This window comes from Toxotes jaculatrix, chromosome 7 (genome assembly GCF_017976425.1).
Source record: "Toxotes jaculatrix isolate fToxJac2 chromosome 7, fToxJac2.pri, whole genome shotgun sequence".
NCBI classification, from domain to species: Eukaryota; Metazoa; Chordata; class Actinopteri; family Toxotidae; genus Toxotes; species Toxotes jaculatrix.
In genome coordinates this window covers 1781412-1802753 of record NC_054400.1, presented here as the reverse complement: position 1 = coordinate 1802753, position 21342 = coordinate 1781412, and the positions used below count along the sequence as shown (strand labels likewise).

The window sequence follows — 21342 nt, the reverse complement described above, 5'->3', positions numbered from 1 at the left end:
AGAGACAAGTAAAATCAAAATATATTTTGCTGCTAAGAATTATTAAACTGTGGTACCGTTACTTTAACTTAAGTAACGATTCTGAGTACTTCTTACACCTTGGAGAAATGAGAGAACTCCCAAGTCGGAAAACGGGTCTTTTCTGTTTTTCCTATTTTGCCAGCATTCCGTGAATGCAGCATTGCGCGTTACTTTCAATGGTTACCACTGGTAACGCTTGTCGAAAACTCTCCTCCACCAATCAAAGAACGAGATCTTGCAAACGAGCCAATCAGCGGGCTCGTTTGTCGATCCAAACAACCGTCAGCTCCGCAGACAAAAGTCGAGATTTACCGTGGAAACATGTAACTTAGCGCGCTAATAATGAGCTACCGGGGTTTATTACTTGTTTGGTTTGGTGTTAGTTGATCCAACACGCAGTCTGAATGTTGCTGTGACATCTCGGAAGAATGAAAACTCGGGATTCTCCACCACCGCCGCCACCGGTTCACGTCCACGTACCGGAGACCACACCTGTACATGTTCATATGAGGAGGAGTCCCAGCAACACCCCACAGGTTATTACACTAGTTTATTAAACTGGAAACAGAGGTGGACGTTTTCATAGATCACCTTTTCACCGCTGACATTCGTCTGGTGGTCAAAGTTTAAATATCCTCAGTGCATAGTACATTGTTTTGTAGCTAATGCGTGAAATTCATCACCCAGGTAACCTGACTCAAGCTGCACTGATTTCTTAGTTTCTTATAAGTGAGTTACCTGCCGGGCAGAGAAGCAAAGAGACTAAAAACAATAACGAAGACACGCAAAATGACTACAGAGACACAAAACATCCACAAAGACGCTCAAAACGACCAGAGAGGCACAAAATGACCACACAGAGGCACAAAACGACTACAAAGAGACTAAAAACAATGACGAAGACACGCAAAATGACCACAAATACATGTAAAACGTCCACAAAGAGATGCAAAAGAATCTAAAATGGACATAAAACATGCTGTGTGTTTTGTGTCTTGGGGTTTTACTCCTCTGCAGGAGGTGTTGGTGATGTATCACCTTGTCATTTTTTTCAATTTTAACAACGTTTTTACAGTTTATAATTAAATAGTCTAAATTATTACGAGGATGCTGCAGTAAGTCTTACATGTGTACCTGAGGACTCTGTATCCTTTTTCTTCAGAACAGGACAAAAGATGCCCAGGTGAACGGAGCGGGAGGGAGGCCGAAGGTCCGGTCGCCGTGGATTCCTCCAGGAAGACTGTCCTGCCGAAGAGATGGGGGCTCATCCAAGTGCCAGGTCTCTTCATACTGTAGTGTTTATCTCTCACTTCCATGCTGTCCTCTAACAGGACAGGTTTGCATTGAGTCCTGAATATAGTCAAACAAAACAATAATCTCATTTTATGGCTTATTTACCAATAAACATGTTCCAAACATGTAAAGGTTGTTAATACTATGAATTTGCTCAGACTGGAGGCAATGGAAGATATTAATAAAGCATCTGTTATTATTAGGGAATTGGGCAGTATGGAACACTTTAAGTATTTCAGAGCTGGGATATCTTTCCCTTTCAGAGAATATTTCAGCCCCTGGCTTGATTGCAGAATTCAGCACAGATTATTTATTGTACAGCCCTGTTGTACATTTTGTTATAAGAATTTGATTTCACGTTTGTGTCTTGTGATCAGAGAAGCCGAGTGCAGCATCAGCCAGGAAGTGGGATCGGATGTCAGCATGATGGAGAAGCGCAGGAAGAAGAGGTGGATGCGGTGTCCAAAAACCTCAGCGTCCTACTCCGAGAGCAAGAAGCCAGTCGCCGTTTAAAGAAGTAAGAGCCACGTCAACAAATGCAGGGGACGTTTTATTTTTCACTGGCATGTCTTCTTTTGGTGGACACTTCAACTGTCAGACATGCCATTGATGGTTTTAGCAGACATCAGTGTGTTTTTGTCATTGTACAGAGAGAAAACCAGAGATTAAACAGAATGTTGTATCTGCCCACAAAACAATACAGTCAAATTTAAAAAAAACTGAACAAGTAACAGGAATTAGTGCAATTTTCAAAGTCTTTTCTTTTTACTGAAAAACTGTTGTACATGTGCTGTTTTATTTGGTGAACTGTGTTTGTTAATCAGCGCTGCAGTTTGTCCCTGAGTAATATTTTATGGAGCAGGTGTAGGAAATAAAACCTGCTGTGGGGAAGACAGAAGGAATTTCTCACTGTGGTAAAATACAATGGCGGATTTAGATTCGGCATCATAAATGTTAAGTGGTGGGAAAAGTACCCAGAGCCTTTACTGGAGTTAAAGTATTAGATAAGATAAATCTTTATTGTCATTGCACAATCATACTTTGTACAAAAGTACAACGAAATTGAGGAAAAGTAAAACTACTAATGCCACTGTTTAAAAATACTCCTTTACAAGGGAAAGTCCATTCAGAATCCTGCTGAAGGAAATAAACACAGCTACTTGTTCTGCAGTAAAATGCTGTCATATTATATGTGACTGTATTAGATTTTTTTATTTTGATGCAGCAGTGTGCGAGCAGCATTTAAAGAGACTCTTTTCTGTTGTAACTTAACCCAGCAAAGAAAAACAAAAACAACAGAAAAGCTACAGACCTGTGACAGATGCGTTCCACGTGATGACAGCTGTCGGCGCACACTGGTATCTCAGTTGATTTTCTTCCATCTTGCTTGCAGGTCGGATTCTAGAGGTCAACACAGAGAGACCGACGTGCTCCTGAGGGCGCTCGTAGAGGCAGAAATCGACGGCGTAGCAGTAGCTAATCAGCTGACAGCCCTGAAGGCAACTATCGACAGCCTCGCTAAGGTACATCTGGAATCAAATGATCATTTAGTGCACACGGCTGGTCAGGAGGATGAAGGACGCATGCACAGTGATGATGATGGGGACTTATTTTGCTGTATATTGATATATCTTTATATACTGATTTATTTTTTAGGACAAGCGGCTGTCAAAGTTACACGCGGCTTCGCTGGGACGACAGCAGGACTTGTTATTAGAGAAGATAGAGATGTTTGACAACACAAATCAAAGTCTTCGAGAGCTCCTCAGAGAGTGGAGTGAATACGAGGTACAGCAAGTTTATTTTACAGTTGCTAAACAATAAAGCAATCAGATGATCAATAAATGCACCAGCAACAATTCGAATAATCTGTCTGTTGTTAAACAGAACAAGCGATTTAAAGACAATCAATCAAAACAATAACCAGCAGATTCTTTAATAGTGGAAGTAATCGGTTTGATTCTCGAGGTAAATACCAGAAATTACAGCACAAACAAACAGTGATGTGGCTGATGCTTGCACTCTTGTATCCACAGAGAGATTCACTGGTGTGGTCAGAACAGAAAGACGCATTAAGGAAGAGACTGGCCGACTGCGAAGCAGAGAACATTGTGAGTGACACATGATGCTGTCTGTCTCTTCATTCTTACGTTCACCTGCGACCTGGTAACATCACAGCAGCTTTTTCTTGTTTCTTGCAGCGACTTTTGGCCAAACTCACCAACAAGGAGAAAGAGGCGTCCAAGCTGGCTGAGCATCTGGACTTTGAAAAGGTTAAGAATTATAACTGAACTGTGTCTTTGAATCAAGGTCTGCTAGAAAAAGGCTGATGTCTCTCACATAGTCAGACACAGGTTCATCTACAGGTGTCCACAAATAGAAACTCCCCCTCACCCTCTGCTTCGCTCGGTCATGGCAGGACAATGTGAAGACGACGGAGGAGCTTTCAAGAATCCTGGAGTCGACACGCGACCATCTGGAGTCTCAGCTGCACCGAGCAGAAGCTGAAAAGGCCCAACTTGCTGCTCAGATTCAGGTCTGGGATTACAAAACCTGCACCCTCAGGCAAAACAAATCCAAAAACAGAAGAGCAAAGCAAGTTACAACATTTTAAGTGATTATATGCTCTTTCAAATGATATGTTTATGTAAATATACAAACAGGTGAACTGCTACGTATCTACAGTTTCCCCTGGTAAAGGCTCTCTCTCCACTTAATTATTCAGAATAATTCACAGGACAAACTGGGAACAGTTTTATCTCAGTCCAAAAACTTTAACCAAGCTACAGAATATGAACTGCATATCTGTAATGTGAGGGTCTTTATTAAACCTTCTCTCTATGTGGGGCAGAGGATGCAGCAGAGCCAGGAGCAGCAGCGGAAGGAGCTCCAGGCTCTGCAGGAGGAACTGCAGACTCAGAGGCAGCAAAGGGAAGAAGAGGAGGAAAAGGAGGAGGAGCAGGGGAGGCGAGACCAGGAAGCTCTGGCTTTGCTGACCCAGCGGGCTGAGCGAGCCGAGGAGTCCGTCAGAGAGCTCGCAGAAAAACTTCAGGAGAAGGTCAGTGCTCAGAGCTGCACGCTGCAAGGTCTGAAAGTCACAGAGCAGCAGAGCGAGGGTAAAACTGCTACGTCCCCCAGCAGCCAATATGTCCATCTGCAATATAATAATCAAACAGCAAACACTAATGTGTCAGAGGCTGCTCATTAAGATATAGTTTCTCTTTCTAAATGGTTATTTACAGTGTAGTGAAAGATTTCCTTGTGTTGTTTACTCTCTCCTAGATCAAAAGATAAGTTTATTCAAATCACTAAAGTAGATATTTTATTACTGTTTCTCAGTCACCCGGCGTGTGATCTAACATTTCAGATCATTTTAATTTTACTTATTGTGATTTTCTCGGTCACCGTGACTTCTGCTGCAGCGTGTGTGTTGGTGCTGCACCGAGTTTCAAGACACTACAGGCAACACGTCTTTCTACAGACGAGGCTCCAGTTCCTGCGGCTGATCCACAGACCTCTCTGTGGTTTATCCTGCATGCAAATGAGTTTTCTCACTGGTGCCGATGTCTTGTCTGATCACACGCTTTTATGCAAATCAAGTTCAAAGGAAGTTCAGCCGGCCTCTTGGTTCAGTAGCAATGTTCCAGTGAAACACACATCTAACAAATACAGAAGTGAGGACAGGCTACCGAAGCCTTTGAAGGCACATAATGGCTGATATTGTGGAGCACATGCAGCTGATGACGGTGCGGACGTGTCGTGAGAGTTTCCCGTTTGTTGAGTTTGTTTGTCCATACTGAGAATCTTCCTGCTCGCCGGCGTTAACGTGATGTCTTTTTCAGGAGTTTCTGAAATTTACAGCACTGTGTAAAAGTTTTAGGCCCTAAGAGTAAAGTGAGGATGTTTTCAAGAGTAATGACATGAACGGTTTTTATTTATCACACAACTTCAAACTGAAGTAAGGAGAGAAAAAAACTTTATCAGATCCTAAAATATAAACCAATTCCAGACATGCAATAAATTGAAAAACTAAAACATTAAAAATAATTTGGAGACCTTTTTGTGTTTTATTTTGAAGGAAACCCAGTTGGCTCAAGCTCTGTCCACATCCAGTGACTGGTGCCTGCGACACTCTAAAGAGGCAGCTGCTAAAGGACAGATGGAAGAGGAGCTCTCTGCTCTCCGACTGTGAGTGCACTCAGAAACATCATGATGTGCACGACCACATGTGTGTCGCATTTTCACATCAGCATTTTGATTCCATGAAAAAAATCTGATCGGATGAATTACGTGAATAATGACACTTAGACGATTTAGATCCAACAGCACTGTACCTGCTTCCATCGCAGCCAGGTGACCGAGCTGAGTTCTCAGCTTCGCTCAGCGGAGGAGAAGAGCCGGGCAGAGAGGGAGGAGCTCAGGGATCAGCTTCATCATCTCAGCGCTGGAAACGCCTCCACCAAGCTGGACAACCAGCGACTCAAGGTACAGCAGCTGTGAGATTTTCCACAACTTCCTATTCATTTCATCTGATCATCTGATCATTTTCTCATTTTCACAAACATTTATTCAATCAAATGAAACCTATACATCACGTTATGTCGTTAAGAACTATATTTTTTACTATATTGTAAACATACATCCTGTGCAGGGTGAGCTGACGTCAAGTGATGAGAAACTCAGGGGACTTCAGTCTGAAGCCCGTCAGCTGAAGTCATCAATCAAAAAGTATGAAAACCTGGTGGAGAAATACAAGAAGAAGGTACCGTCTGACTCTCAGTGATGCTGCTTCACTCTACACCTAAAACTGCAAATAAACGAGAACTAACCAAAACAACTGGCTAAAAATCTGTTGAAGTTTACCGTGCTCATGCCTCTGCGTGCAGGTCCAGCAGGCACGTCTGGAATCAGAAGAGCACTGCCTGAAGCTGGAGATGACGCAGCAGGAGATGCGGGACGTGAAGGTGAGCCTGGAACGGGAGAGGGAGCACGTGAGGAGGGAACTGCTGGGCCGGCTCAGAGAGCTCGAGACGCTGCCTGACAGACTGAGGAGGACGGAGCAGCAGCTCCGAGACGCCCAGCAGGAGGTGGACGCCCACGAGAGGAGGAATATGGAGCACAGCTCTGCCCTCTCTGAAGTCAGACACAAGGTACAGAACAGCCCAGGAGACGCTGTGTGTTTTAGCTTTGATGGTTGGAGGAAACAGGTTTATGTATTCCACAGCTTGTTTATTGGAGTTCCAGTTACATTAAACATGCCTAATATTTTCATTGGCTCTTGTGTAAGAGGTGACAAATGAGCTGAATCTACCCTCTAATGAAACAAAGGCAGTGCAGTCCATGTGACCTATTCAGCCCATTCACCTCTGAATCCTTGTGTCATTTTTGATGTTACCACCAGAGGGCACCAAAGCATGACGTGGTCTAATTGTCCTAACTGGATTAAACAAGAAGATTTCCTTTATTTTTTTAATGTGAAAGAATATATACACGTAAACAGAAATTTTTCCAGCTAGACTTGAATTATACGTCCAGTGTTTCAGACCTTTAGACTGTCAGGACGCCTCACAGAGGTGGATCTCTGTCCTCGCTGACCCTGTGCTGCTTGTTAATTGTGTTCCTTCGCAGGTGGAACAGCAAGGCTCTCAGCTGGAGACATTTCAGCAGAGGAACCTGCTGCTGCAGGAGGAGAACAACGTTCTCAAAGAGAAAATTCAGAACTTAGAAAGGTACAGACACTTACAGAACCCTCTCTGAAAAATAAATTATCAATATAAACATACATGCATGAAATGTTTGAATGGCAGCTGCCGATCTGTGTTTTGTTTGTTTGTAGGAGGCTGGAGGACGTGAAGGTAGAAAACAAAGACATGTCTCAGGCTCTCACCTCAAAGGAAGCTGATATCCGCAGCATTCAGCAGCAGCTGGAGGAGAAGACTTGTGAGTGCAGCATCCTGTCCAGACAGCTGCAGCAAACTCTGGACGATGCACAGAGACAGGTCTGAAACCATGTCACTTCTTTAATCTGTCCATCAGCGTCCACAGAACAAAAAACATGTAACAGCTTAAACCATGATCCAGGCTCAGAGCTGGAGCTTAATGATCTGACAGAATATAACACTTTGTTTTATTCACAAAACACTGAAGAAAGCAGAGATGTGGGTGAAGAAGACCACACAGTTCAGTCTGATTTACAATGTTCTGTCTCCATGAAGTAGCAGCTGTCACAAGAAATCCAGATGCAGGTGCCAACTCTAGTGTCTTGCTGTTGCTTTTGCAGTTCATTGAAGGTGTTATTGTGGTTGTCTTTGTGCTAATTTCCAATACCCCAATTAGGTGTGTTTACATGTTATGATAAATAATTACATAGCATAAATATAATCATTAATTTACTGACCCTGGTGAGGATTTTGTTCAGGTAAAGTTAAGGTAAAGAAAATGAGAGTTTTGTTATATATAATCCTGCAACTCACGTAAACACAGTGAGCCAAACTTCAGCTCGTCTGCAGGTTGATGACGGCATGCAGAGGGTTTTGGCCAAAGAGAGAGTGTCCCAGTCTAAAGCTCTGGACCTGCAGAGCCAGCTGAGCCGAGCCAAAGCAGAGCTGAGTCAGCTACAGCGAAGCAAGGAGGAGGTACGTCACTCTGTCCCTCCTCGAGTCCAATACTGTCAGTTCTCAACAGGATGAAGTGCTTGGAGAAGATGTTGATTCATTTTAATGTTGGATGAAACTATGTACGGGTTCTCTTTCTGTGACCAGTAATAAAAACTGGAAATCTAAATTCTTTAAAATCATTTTTTTTGGTGTGTTTTCCTTCAGATGGAGCGTCGTTTCCAGAGTCAGCTGCAGAACATGAAGGACAGACTGGAGCAGGCAGACTCTACAAACCGCAGCCTGCACAACTACGTTCAGTTTCTCAAAACCTCATATGGAAACGTATTTGGTGACTCTTTGCTTCCAAGCTGACTGATAAATTCACCAACCTGGCCAGCATTCATCCATTCCCAAAACACTGTAGTAGATCAAATTTACATTTACTGAGTTTTATACTATCTATGAAATGAATAAAGTTTTCTTTTTATTAAAATGTTTTTGTTTGTTTTTAATTACCTCGGATTTATTTATATGGTTTTAAATAAATAACTTTTCTGCACACTTCTTGATTCTGATGGCATTGTTTTCATCTTTCATGTCCCTAAATTTGAAAACTCACTCACCAGTGACAAAATGTCTACATTGTTCTGACAGAAAACCAGAAATAAAATATATTTACCATACAACCACAGTAAGGTAAGTAAAAAGACTCTATTAAGTATTTTATATAGGAGTCAACTCCCGTGCTGACGTGTAATCTTACTCATGCCAAACCCCTTTGAGAACTGAGTAATTCAAGATATCCTTGCTCATTTCCAAACATTAAAACCTTCTAAAACAAAATTTACGATAATTTACAAATTACCTGGGTCTGTTTTTTAACTCGGCATTAATTTCATGCACCAAAATTATTTCGTTTCATTTATAATTAAGTTGGCGTTGTAACAGCACTGTGGGCCAGGTGAAAGAATTACATGTAATGCATATCAGTGAATGGCTTTTTTTTGTCCATATGTCACACTGCAATCAGCTTTGAAGTTCTGGAGTGAGAGTTGAGTATTTTTATAAGTTAAACGAATAGAGGAGATTTGACAGACCACCTCGGGACTGCAACACTATCCGGTTCTCCCATTTGAGACAACTACACAGAAATATACTCTCATTAGTAAAATAAATCTTGTTATTACATTGTAAAGATTATATCGTGTGTAGTGCTCTTTTTATTAGTTTCTAAACCACGAACAAAATATAGAACATAAACCATAGACAAACGCTCTATGGCCGAGCCGGAACCGTAGAGCCTTCATGCAGTAGGTGTGCGGTTTCTGGTCGGATTGTAATTTATGTAACCCCCATCAGGCGGTTCAAAAAATTTTAGCTTGACGTTACCGATAGTTAGTATTTTCTGTTTCTGGCTTTCTCGTCGGTCGTGATGCCTGCTGAACATCTACGATGGGAAACTATAGAAGCCTTAAAAAATTCACCAAAGGGAAAAATCGTGTTCGACCCGTACTGGTCGGAGCGGGGCGAGGTGAGCTAACAGCCGGCTAACAGCCGGCTAACTCAAATGTTAGCTGACCAATGGCTAGTTCACGTTAGCCAGGCTAAGCTGCCCCTGCCTGCCTGAAGTCAGACAACTTAGTTACCTTAGAGTTTATTTATTTATTTATTTTTTATTGATTTACTTTGCTGATGCCGTGAGGGAAACTGTCATGTTACAGTAGATAGAGTAGTATCAGTATATAGAGTATAACAATAGAATTGAAAGTAAAACCACAGCTGCAGATTTCACCTGTAAACGTCTCAAACAGATTCGTTTAAATAATCGTGTGAAGCCAAGACATGACAGTTAAACAGACTCCATGAATGAAGTACACTGGAGTTATAACGTGCCTTTGTTCTTGCAGCATATTATGGCAGGTTGCAGAGAGGCCACCAGCTTGTCCTCGCAGTCTGGGGTCATACTGGAGCGTCTCCACTCCTCGCCCCTGCAGAGGTCCTGCTTTCTGGGTTCCAGCTCGGGAGAGTCCACCCCTGGCCTGTCGGAGGAGATCCCAGCATCGATTTCCTCCACAGGATCCGTCCCTGACATCAGCGCAAAGCACAGCACACTTTCTGCAGCGCCTTCTTTAAAAGCCGACCGTGAGCAGGCAAGTCTCTCCTCCAGACCTGAAATCATCATCTGTTGCACAGACGGGTTTTATTTCAAGTAAAACTGACCGTATTTCATCTTGTCTTACCTGTTCTTTTTTGTTTTTTGTTTTTTTAAGGTGAGCACTGTTTTATTCTATGTGACTCTGTTTGAACTCTTCTTCTGTTTGTTTCACTGGCCTGTCCTGGATTTCTAACCTTGTCTTTCCCCCCGTGTTAATGTGCCGCAGGCTGTTAATGATGAGGCGAAGGATGAAGATCCAGAGGCAGGTGTCAGTGAGGTTTCCAGTCCTGCGTCACCACCTGCCATTTTCCTGCTGTCGCCCAAAGCCATGGATACGGCCGGCTGCATTATCAAGTTTGAGGAGGAACATCGAGAAAAGGCCAAGGTCAGACATTTTCATTTTTGAAGTTCTTTTATTGTAAGTTAATTTTTATCTGTATCTGTATATGCAGACAGGAAGCTCTGCACTCTCACCTGACTGATATCTGTCACTCAGATGGAGCACAGACAGCGGCAGGAGATTCAGGAAAAGCTGGTGGCGGCGGCGGCGAACTCCGAGTCGGAGCAGCTGAAACGCTTCGAGGAATTAATGGAGCTGAAGCAGAGACAGGAGTACCAGAGCATGAGGGACATGATGGACAGAGAGTAAGAGCCAACAGCATGAATGAAGTCTCACAGTGTTTCACATTTCTGAAACGTTGCACGTGATCACAGTGGTCTGGTTTTTTTTCGCTGTCTGCTCCGTAGAACTAAAGAGAGCATCGGGCGTCAAGAGAAGCTGAAGGAAGAGCAGCGACACAGAATGAAGGTACGAGCGTCAGGTGACAGTGACTTTGACTCGGGCTGAAATAAGAGTGATTTTACTTATAAAATGAAAATAAAATGAAATTATAAAATGCTTTTAGTTGTTTAAGATAAACTCAGCCCATGAACTCAACAGGTTTGGAGAAACATCTGTTGGCAGCCATGCAGGTTTGTACATATAATCCCACTGTCCTTTTCTTCATTGTCCTTGGCGTCAGATCCTGAACCAGCGGCTGAGGGAGGTGGAGCAGCAACGTCAGCGGGAGGCAGAGCTTGAGCGGCAGCGGCAGGTGGAGGGCAGGGAGAGACTACGCAACCTCAACACCATCCAGGAGGAGATCCTGCAGCTCAACCAGCTGCTGGAGCCGTCCACTCAGACCAAAACCGATCTCCCACCGGCCAGCCTCAGCTCCTACAGCACCCGCGGCAACCAGCTGTGCTCGCAGGTGTCGGAGGTGGTGCGAAAGACGGCAGAGGTTAGTTATAAATCCAAGTTGGGATCATGGCTCCTTCCTACGCAGACAGGGGAAGAAATATAAGAAATGTGTTTTTTATAACATAAAAGACACGGAAGGGGAAAATATTTCATGTGTGTCTCTGTATCATCTGTTTTCCATGTTGTGTTTTTCTGTTCTGCTGCTCTCAGGTTTCCCAGTTCAGGATGAATCCAGACTTCTCTGTTGTGGATCAACCTCCTCATCGGAGTCTGTGTAACCTTTTCTGCTGTGTCTTTCTAGGGAGAGTTTCCCAGCGTGGAGGACATGACTGTGGCTGAGAGAGCCCTCCACGAGATGAGAGCGCTGATCCAGCAGATGCAGGAGGAGGTTGTCAAGGTTCAAGAGAAGAAGAAGAAGGAGCAGGAGGAGGAAGAGGCTCGCAGGAAACAGGCAGAGCTGCAGGTGCAGCAGGAGGCGCAGAAGAAGGCGGCACAGTCAGCCAAAGAGAAGGCGCAGAGGAAAGGTGTGTGTTACTGTAAGGGAGCAGGAGGAAATGGAATCAGTTTAAGAAATCAAAGCCACAGCATCAGGTGGTATCAGAAATGTATTTAGACAAACACTGTACGTCCTCTTCAAGGAAGCTGCTGACAACTTTGCTTTGTAGGTGAATGTGTAAAACTGAATGGCTGCCCAGAAATACCCAGAATCATTACAATATCATTATTCATGTTATTATATAACATTACACACCGAACATCTTCCAACAGGGCTGCAGAACAGCGCTGAAGACAGCACTTTGAAATGGTACAAGGAGCTGCAGGATTCAGCCGCTCGGTGTGCTCAGGCCTTCGAACAGCTCAACTCCCCCAAAGACGCCCAGGTGGGTTTACAGCTGTAGACTGATAATGGAAACCTAACATCTTCTCATCAACATTCTCAGAAACATAACATTTCCTGTATGTTCCTGTGAGCAGAACTCTGTACGGGTGTTTTCTTTTCTCCTCTCTCTACGTCAAAGACAAAGAAACTGAAGCTGGAGCTCCAGAAAGCCGCCACCATCCCCGTCAGTCAGATCTCCAGCAACTCCGGATCGCAGCTCCGAGAGATCTTTGACAAGATCGACAAGCTGCTGTCGGGACGGGCCGTGGTGTCGGGGGGGAAGTCGGTCTCCACCTCCCAGCATCCACAGGGCCTGGACTTCGTCAGCTACAAACTGGCTGAGAAGTTTGTGGTGAGTTTGTTTGGTGCTGTGTTGCTGCATTAATTATCATTAGTCTTGTTGTTATGTTCTCTCTCCTCCTGCTCATATTCCTTGTGTGTGTTGTACAATGTGTACAAACAAACAAAACCCGCACGCACACAACAAACAAAATAAAAGCTGAACTCCCCTGCACAGAAACAAGGAGAGGAGGAGGTGGCGTCTCACCACGAAGCAGCCTTCCCCATCGCCGTGGTGGCCTCTGGGGTCTGGGAGCTGCACCCTCAGGTGGGAGACCTCATCCTCGCCCACCTGCACAAGAAGTGTCCGTACGCAGTCCCACACTACCCTCCGATGAAGGACGGCACACCTGTGGAGGAATATCAGAGGTGAGTGGCTCAGAAGTGTCACAGCATCCTCAGTAATTATGTTTCACAAACACAAAGTGGAAAAGTCATACAGATACAGATGTGCGTCAGGTGTTTCGTCTTCACCTCATCAGGATTCTTGGTTACCGTGTGGATGACTCTGGGGTGGAAGGTCAGGACAGCTTCCTGAAGAGGATGTCTGGGATGATCCGTCTGTACGCTGCCGTGATCCAGCTACGGTGGCCCTACAGCTCCAAGCAGGGGGTAAGGACTGTCTCACTTCCTGTTGAGGTCCCTGATCATTCAGAATGAAAAGATCCCTGATATCAGTGATAGGAACCGAACCACCAGCTCAAATCCTGAAACACAGATCAGTTCATCTCGGATGGACCAGATCTGGAAACATTAAAAGTTTTTAAACGGGGTGAAAACAGTGGATTCACATTTATCTTATTTAAAACCTGAATTTTTCAGTTTCATCTTTTTCTGATTCTTGTGTTTAAATCACAAAGAAACTTAGAAACTTAGAGAAGCAAAGGTTTCAAGTTTTAATGCCTGACTGTAAAAAAAAAAGAAAAAGAAAAAAAACGTGATTCTCTGTTGTTGAATTATAACACGCGTGTTGTGTGTCGTGTCTCAGCCTGTTCCTCACGGTCTGAACCACGGCTGGCGCTGGCTGGCTCAGATGCTCAACATGGAGCCTCTGGCCGACATCACGGCGACGCTGCTGTTTGACTTCCTGGAGGCGAGTCCTGCATCTTTTTAACATGTGTTTCATGTTTGGTCTTGTTTATTTTTATTTGATTGTATTTTTTTATTAATGTCTTCACTTCATTACATTTTAAAGTTTGCATTTTTCTAAATAACAGCGTGTAAAGTTATTCAGACATGCGTATGGGCGTGTGAGCTGCTCAGTGGAAGCAGCTGTGGGTGTGACTGTGGCTCAGCTCCGGTGCTGATGTTTTTGTCTGTGTGTCTCTCTCAGGTTTGTGGTAATGCTTTAATGAAGCAGTATCAGGCCCAGTTCTGGAAACTCATCCTGCTCCTTAAAGAGGAATATTTCCCCAGGTACACACTCGCACACTCGCTTTAGGTTTCGAGCATGTTCCTGTCGCAGAGGTTAAGTTGGACTCCGTCCTCTCACATGTGTCACTGTCACTCTTTGCTGTCTCCAGGATTGAAGCAGTGACCAGCAGTGGACAGATGGGCTCGGTCATCAGACTCAAACAGTTTCTAGAGGTAAGACGCTCACTGCTCATGTTAACATTTCCTTTCTATTTCAGAACTTAATTCTCAACCTACACGTGGAGAGTAGGACGGAAACGAGCGCTTATTTTCACCATCGATTCATGGTTGATTTTGGTGGACAGGGTTTCCATTAGTCGTTTGGTGGATAAAATGTCCAAACTTTCAATCCACTTTTATATTTTTTTTCCTGTTGACTGAGAAAGTGAACTGAACTTTGTCTCTGACACACAGACGTCACTGCAGAACCGACAGATCAGTCCGCCCAAAGGTCAGCTGACCTCCATGTTCTGGAGGTCGTGAGTGGGGGAGGAGGAGACACGTTGGATGCTGCTGCTGCTGGATAAAGCGAGAGAGGGATGTGGTCTGCTGCTGAGAAACCTCTGTGGCTGGAAGGAGACTCTCTCTGCAGGTAACCTGAGCAGGGAAAAGTCGCAGCTGCTGGGCAGAGGGTCGTCACATCTGTTAAACGGAGGAGTAGCACAGCCTCTGTCCGCTTCCTGCTCTGGTTTCATTTACTGAACGTCTCAAAGAGCTGAGCAGGAGGCAGCTGATGGACGGTGACTCACCAGAGGCCACGCTCAGCGACACTTTTAGATTCTGAGATATTTATCAACAGCTTTGCAAAAGGTTTATTAGATATTTATCTATAGGAAGCACGACATCGTCTCGCCAACACATCCGTCCTCCCAACGTCTGTTCAGATGAGCTGCTGCGTGTTGAGACGTGAACCCCCCTCTACATTAGTGTGAAGTGCCTGAATCTGAATCAGATGAATGAGTTCTTCAGAGTTCAGGTTCGCGTCGTTCGCAGCTGTTCATCAGTTCTACTGTTGCTTTGTTGTCGTTTCTGTGGGGAAAAGCTTTTTTGTCGCGCTCATGAAATTTGGTCACTACAGGATCTGTACTAACACTCGACAGTCGCTGCTCACATCAGAACTGTGTCCAATGAATTGAATGTTTAGCTATTTATTTTATTTTTTAATAATGACTCCACCATGTGGATCCAAGATTTAAGCTTTGAGCTGTCGTTTAATAAGTGTGAATGAAGTTACCTGAAAATTAGAGACACAGAGAGTGAAATCACAAGACTGTGAAAGTTCTTCGGTCTTTAGTTTCTGCATTTTTCTCAAAGTGAAGCAGAAATCTGAAGGTGACTCTTTGCTTTAAAGTGAAATTCATTGTGATCTTTTTCCAGCTTTTATTTTTCAGAGCTTTGTTCTGAACATAATGTAGAATAAACAGGTGGCAGAATTATTGGAATCATCAGGATTTGTGCAAAAATGTCTCCATCCACAAACCAAATGTCTGAAATAAAACCACACCAACAGTTCACTGGAAAGTTTTTTGTCACAGCTTTTTTTTGGCTTCATAAACAGTAAAACTGTCTCTTTTTTCAGAAGGAGAAAAAATAAATTGATAGAATAAGTGATCAGTTGATTCATCCAATGAAAACAGTCGCTGGCTCAAGCTTCTGATTCAGTGATTAGTCTTTAGTTCAATCTAATTTGTTTGAAAGAGTAAAAATGGAACGATCGGTGAGGATTTGATCGGTGAGGTGTTCACTTCATTTTAAAGTTCATTTTTCCTTCTTTTCCCGGTGGAATCCTGCACGTGTGTCATTACAAACCACAGTTTTAGGCAGAAAAGTTGTTCTGTATTTATAAAACTACAATATTAATCCTGTGTTGCTGTTAAACCCTGATGATCTTTATCCAGCATCGCTGTGTTACAGTGAAAGTAAAACACAACCCCAGGTTTCCTTTTTTATTTTACCTTTTTACAACTATACACATTTAGGAGGATTTGAATACAGTTAAGTCAGAAATTAATTTGCAGTTGACAGTTTGCATATTAAGTACATTCAAACTGGCAGCTCACCAGATCTTCTCCGGTTTTATTTTATTTTACCCCAAAAGAGAAAAAAACACCAGTCGATGAGCTTCCTGATTCCTCACTGCCAGACTGATCCTGCATTAGTTACACCGACGAAAAAAATCATCTGAAATAAATACTGAGACAACCTGATCTCCTCGACAGCAAAACTGCTGAGCTCAGAAGAAAATAAAAAATAATCAGTTTTTCCAGACAAAACTGCTGTGATGTGAAAGCTCTGAAGAATCAACAGGGGCCCTGAAGTGAACATGAGATTCTGAAAGAAAACAGTTTAAACCTGGTTCCTATTTAAACTTCTCCTCAGACTGGGCTCCAATATATTTTGGAACTAAAACGTTAATATTTATGAAGGGAAAGAGCAGAATTCAGAGGAAAAACCTGAAGAAGTGGAAACTGATTTGTACGGTGGAGAGATCCAGTTTTGTTCCGTGTGTTGAAGCTCAAACTCTTTGGCTGAGAACCACTGAAATATGTTGCTTTTTTTTTAAGATGGTTAATAAGCAATAATACAAACTGATTTTTTTTTCTTCTCAGGACTTTTCCAGACACTAATCAAGGCCTGGAAATGTAAAATGTAAAATCACTGGCTAAGGGCCTTAAATTTGCAGAACAGATACAGAACCTTTTATTGATGTTGCTGCAGTTCTAACTATTCGCCACTAGAGGTCAGTAAGAGTCACAGACGTTCTTAAACTATGGCCCCACCACAAAGCAGCCTGGACATTAAAAGGTAAAATTAAACGTTTTCATGTGTGTGAAAATTAATTCGTTCTAACAAATGAACCGGTTTAAATTCACGTGTCGAGCAGGAAATCAATCATGGCGGCAGCGACCGCTGTCAAACCGTTTGAAATGTCCACAGCTGAAGCAGGACTCGTTGCTTCCCGATGCTTTGCTTCCTGCAGGGTTTCCGTTCAGTCTGTCTGAGGCCGGAAGCGCTCGGTGTTTCTGTGGCCTCCGTCGCTCGCGCGGCTCAGCCCGGCTCCGGTCTCGGCCTCATTTGCGACCCTCGTGGTTGAGGGTCGCGCTCTCCATGCGCCTGTACCAGTGTTTGACTTTGGTGTTCTCCATCATGTCGTCAAACGCCTGCAGGCCCTCCATCACTCTGAGGACGCCAAACACCGCCTGCAGACGGAGGGAGAGGAGGGGAAGGGAAACATCAGCTGTCACACCATTATTTAGCACGTGCATGTGACATATTAACATACATGTCACCATTTCATTTTAGCTTTTACATACAAAAAGCAGCTGAGACTGACAAGTGAGTTTTACAGGTAAAGTGGATTTTGTTTTTTGGGGGGGTGGGGCCTGGTCTGTCAGATGCTGGGTTCTACAGTGAGTTCAGTCAGGTGATGAGTGACACCACAGGTAAAAACCTGCAGAAGTACACAGGTGTGCTCCCTCACCAGGTCCGCCAGGTTAGGATCATCACCACCCATGAACTTCCTCTTCTTGCCGATGGCTGCCACCCAGTCGTTGACGGCCTTGTAGAGATCCTGCCTGACGTCGTCCTGCAGGTTGTGTCTTGTTGGATCAAAAAGGAGAAAATCGAATTGTAACCCGATGAGCAGCTGTCAGAGACGTCTCCACGACACGAGGGAGACACGTGCACTGAGACATTTCTTCACGTTTCACTCACCGACTTTTCAGCCTTTTGGAGATGAGGAACATGGCCGCAGCGCCCACGTATTTGGCAAAGAAACCTTCAAAAGTGCCAAACTTGCCCTCGCGTACGATGTAATCGAAGGAGGCCAGGGCCTCGCCGGTGGTTCGGTACACATTGGGAGATATGAGGTGGACAAGCCAATCATCAGCCCACTTACGCCACTTCATCTCCTCTCTGGAAACAGGAATGGAAAAGGTTTAGAGTCTGCACTGCAGTTTCTGGTCTTTCACAAACTAGTTAGCTTATAGATTTGAACTGAAGCTGATTTCATTCCTCCTTTGCTGTTTTTTTTTGTCTATTTGTGTTATTTGTGCACATCTGAAAGCTGAGACGCTGTGAATTACGCTGCCGTCTCTTCAAAACGACCCTGGAGGGACTGAGGATGTCCCGTCGCGTGTGGACTCACTTCTGCATCCCCTTCTCGGGGTAAACCAGAGCGGTGTCGGCTTCGCTCAGCATCAGCCAGTACTTGTTGTTGTACTCCGTCACCTCCTTCCCACTGTCGTTCACAGACTTCATCTCCGGGTAGCAGCGAATGATCTCAGACACTTTTTTCTCCCTGGATGACAAAAGTTCACATTTAAAGGTTCAGTTTTGGCGACTCAGCCTTTTACGCTCACATCACCGTGACAACCTGTTCAACATGTCGTATGATGCTGGAGCATGTTTCGTGTTCTCTGCTCATTCATTTCATTTAAACATTAAGGCTCAAACAACATTTGAATGAAGCTTTCACTCACTTGCTGATTAAATAAGTCTTGAGGGAGCTGATGATGACAGATGAGTCGTTCAGTTGCTGAAACAAAAGAGAAAAAAAACAAAGTGGATGAGAATCTAACATGTCAGCAGTGGTTTTTGAGGAATCAGTGAATCTACTGATGATTTTCTTTATCGACTTGTTGCAGCTCTGTTTCTTCTTCTTCTTCTCTGTAACCTGCACCTGAGCTGAAGAGACCCAGGTGAGGGAGGCGTCTTGAGCTCGGACTGTCTTACCACTTGGTCGTCCACCACCAGGATGGGCACTTTTCTGTAGGCCGACCACTTGATCTCCTGCCTCATCACCGGGTTCACCTCCGTGATCTCGTAGGGCAGCCCGTGGTAGTCCAGAAAGGCTCGCACCTTGCTGCAGAACGGGCAGGTCTTGTACTGGTACAGAGTCAACTTCAGACCTCCACCTGGAACCTGGAGCAAGACTCAGAATCAGACTTTATTTCATGTGGACAAGGGATTTTCTTTGGTAAAGAGTCACAGCAGCAAAGATCAGCTCACTGAGCTGTTGGACAACACGCACAGGTGAGTCATTCTGTGCACGTCAGGTGAGGTAACTGCTGTCAATGGGGAAACTGACACGAGAGATCGGTGGGACGCAGCTCACCTGGCTGACGTGCAGGTAAACTGAACGGACTCACCTTGGTCTCCTCCTCGGCCAGGTGCTGCTGGACAGAGAGCTTCACAGTCTGATACAGACCCAGACCTCCACCGAGCAGGAAGGCGCAGCCCAGGACCCTGCCTCCACCTCCCCGCAGAGAGAACAGCAGTTTGGACCGGACCCCCGTGCCGCCGGTTCCGTAAGCCCTCCTGGACGCATGTGCGCTCACATTCCCCACCAGGTAGGAGACGGTACCGGGCCGGCGGACTGCTGGAGTCTCCAGGAGAGACCAGCCGACCTTACCTAGTGTTCTGGCCCAGGCAGCTGCCATGTTGGGTTTACATAAAGCCCCACAATGCACCGCGAGCGTGGCGATAAAAGGGCTTGTTTTGCCCTGAAGTCAGTCTGTCAGGGTGTGTACCGCCCCCAGTGGCGTACAAAGGCAACATCTGGGGAGGGGGCCATGACAGGGAACTGTTGCATGATGGAACCTATGGATATTTAGATTTATAGCCATGTATGGATCACTGAACGGGCCTGTTATACATGTGTACTCAATGTGAATTCCATTTACAGAAACCAAAGCTGTATAAACATTTGATTTTATTCACGTGTAACAGGAAAATTTTCAGATATTTGTTCCTGTCAATCCAATGCTGTAAATACAGACACACACAAACAAACGTGTATTCACCTTGCTGATGTATTCACTGTAGTAGAACAATGGTTTTGTGGGAACAAAACGTCATGTTAACATCTTTTTTTTAAATATGCCGATTCAAACACTCACGTCCACAGAGTGTAAGACCTGCGTGCTTATCTTTTGAAGTGATGGCATTTTGAAATAATAACGTGTGATTTATCTCTGTAGGAACACAGCTGAACGGGCATGTGTCGGGGAGCGTCCGTGCCTCTGTGCCGTGCTACGTGTGGTGCGTTCAGGAGCGTCGTTTTTCTGACACACTCTGATTTCTCCGACCGCAGCAGCGGCAGCGGAGGCAGCGGCAGCGTCTTGCCTTGGTGGAAGCGGAGTTTCCCCTCGGCCAGCAGCAGCAGCAGCAGCATCATCCATTTCAGCATCAGTGTTATAGTGGTCAAATCACCACATCTCACCCCCCCGGACTGACTGCTCCTCACTGGGATGTCGTCGTCGAGTATGTGGAGGGAGGATTCGGTCCGGAGAGCCGATGCTAGAGGACACCTTTCCGCTGCATTTCTTCGAGCGTGACTGGAAGGGAGAGGAGCGGCGATGGATGAAGGCAGGAGGGGACAAATAAAATTTTGATAATCGCTGGGTTTAGCTGGCTAACGCTAGCACGCTAACGTTAGCTAGCCCTCGGCTCGCCGTTGGTTGTCCCCCACCCCCGCTCCCCCCTCCTCCACTTTCCCGTTCACTGGCCGATGTGGTGTTTTCCTTCATGAATTAAAAAACACCCCTTAATGCCTTTTTATATTAATGTCGAGACATGCTGGAGTCAGCGAGGACATTTCTCTCAAGGATAAAGCACCGCAGCTGTGTACTAGCCTCCCACCGTTAACGCTAGCTAGCCGTGAGCATCGGTAACCGTTATCCTTTTCCCCGTTACATTTTTTTTTTCCTCGCTCATCCGTGAAGAACAGGATGCTGGCAGCGGAGCGGTGTGTCTAACGGTGAACCTGAACTCGCATGGATACACACTCCATGAAGGTCATGATACTGAGAGAATGATCATGCTGGAAAAACAGGTAAGAAATTAGCAGAGAGCACGAAGTCATATTTAAATGTACACCTGGGCTCATTTGCATATCTCTAATGAGGCGCTGATTATTACAGCGACTCTTCCGCAGCTCGGATCTGATAAAACCGACACGGTTCAAGGTGCATTTGTGCCTGAATTCTGCAGGTGATCAGTACCTTTGTGGTGATGACCCTGCTGCACATATTCACCCTCATAACCTTCCTCCCCCCCCCACCTCTCTGTGTATCTGCCCTGCCTTAATAAGTCAGCCTCTCTCTCCCACTGTACCACCAGCTGCTACACACAAAAAAATATTTTCTAAAATATGTCAGGAAACAGTTCAGAGAAAAGCTGCTGGAATAATTTGTGCATTTGTTTAATTTCATTAATCAAATAATTACTAGAGAACAAAAGTGATCAACAATTTGATTTATTTATTTATCAAGTAAAAAACCAAACACTTGCTGGTTCTCAGATATTTAATGAATTTCTCTGTAAATGATTTGTGATTGTGGATCATTGTGATAAAAATTGTCGTGAAGGCTGCAGCAGCTCGTGTCTGGTGAATCTGTGCAGT

General features: G+C 44.6%; 3 protein-coding genes across 3 annotated transcripts; 2 read left to right on the top strand and 1 right to left on the bottom strand.

The window, feature by feature from the left end:
* The first annotated feature begins 313 nt into the window (after nucleotides 1–313).
* Nucleotides 314–8446, top strand: LOC121184692 (outer dense fiber protein 2-like). The gene is made up of 17 exons (XM_041042511.1): nucleotides 314–557; nucleotides 1184–1300; nucleotides 1692–1831; nucleotides 2708–2837; nucleotides 2971–3102; nucleotides 3351–3425; nucleotides 3516–3587; nucleotides 3734–3850; nucleotides 4166–4372; nucleotides 5393–5502; nucleotides 5664–5799; nucleotides 5966–6076; nucleotides 6201–6464; nucleotides 6943–7043; nucleotides 7151–7313; nucleotides 7824–7949; nucleotides 8136–8446. The coding sequence occupies exons 1-17, from the start codon at nucleotides 450–452 to the stop codon at nucleotides 8280–8282; spliced, it is 2256 nt and encodes a 751-aa protein (XP_040898445.1). The 5' UTR covers nucleotides 314–449; the 3' UTR covers nucleotides 8283–8446.
* An 822-nt stretch (nucleotides 8447–9268) lies between these two features.
* Nucleotides 9269–15502, top strand: gle1 (GLE1 RNA export mediator). The gene is made up of 15 exons (XM_041042579.1): nucleotides 9269–9441; nucleotides 9818–10060; nucleotides 10292–10450; nucleotides 10562–10710; nucleotides 10813–10873; nucleotides 11088–11345; nucleotides 11607–11829; nucleotides 12074–12186; nucleotides 12325–12537; nucleotides 12703–12893; nucleotides 13007–13136; nucleotides 13513–13617; nucleotides 13858–13940; nucleotides 14048–14111; nucleotides 14352–15502. The coding sequence occupies exons 1-15, from the start codon at nucleotides 9343–9345 to the stop codon at nucleotides 14418–14420; spliced, it is 2160 nt and encodes a 719-aa protein (XP_040898513.1). The 5' UTR covers nucleotides 9269–9342; the 3' UTR covers nucleotides 14421–15502.
* A 366-nt stretch (nucleotides 15503–15868) lies between these two features.
* Nucleotides 15869–20112, bottom strand: ptgesl (prostaglandin E synthase 2-like). Its single transcript, XM_041041927.1, has 8 exons — nucleotides 19975–20112; nucleotides 19088–19441; nucleotides 18672–18860; nucleotides 18419–18474; nucleotides 18085–18237; nucleotides 17652–17852; nucleotides 17419–17536; nucleotides 15869–17137 (listed from the first exon to the last, which is right to left on the bottom strand). Exons 1-8 carry the CDS (start codon nucleotides 20110–20112, stop codon nucleotides 17009–17011), a joined length of 1338 nt encoding a protein of 445 aa, XP_040897861.1. The 3' UTR covers nucleotides 15869–17008.
* Between the last annotated feature and the right edge of the window lie 1230 nt (nucleotides 20113–21342).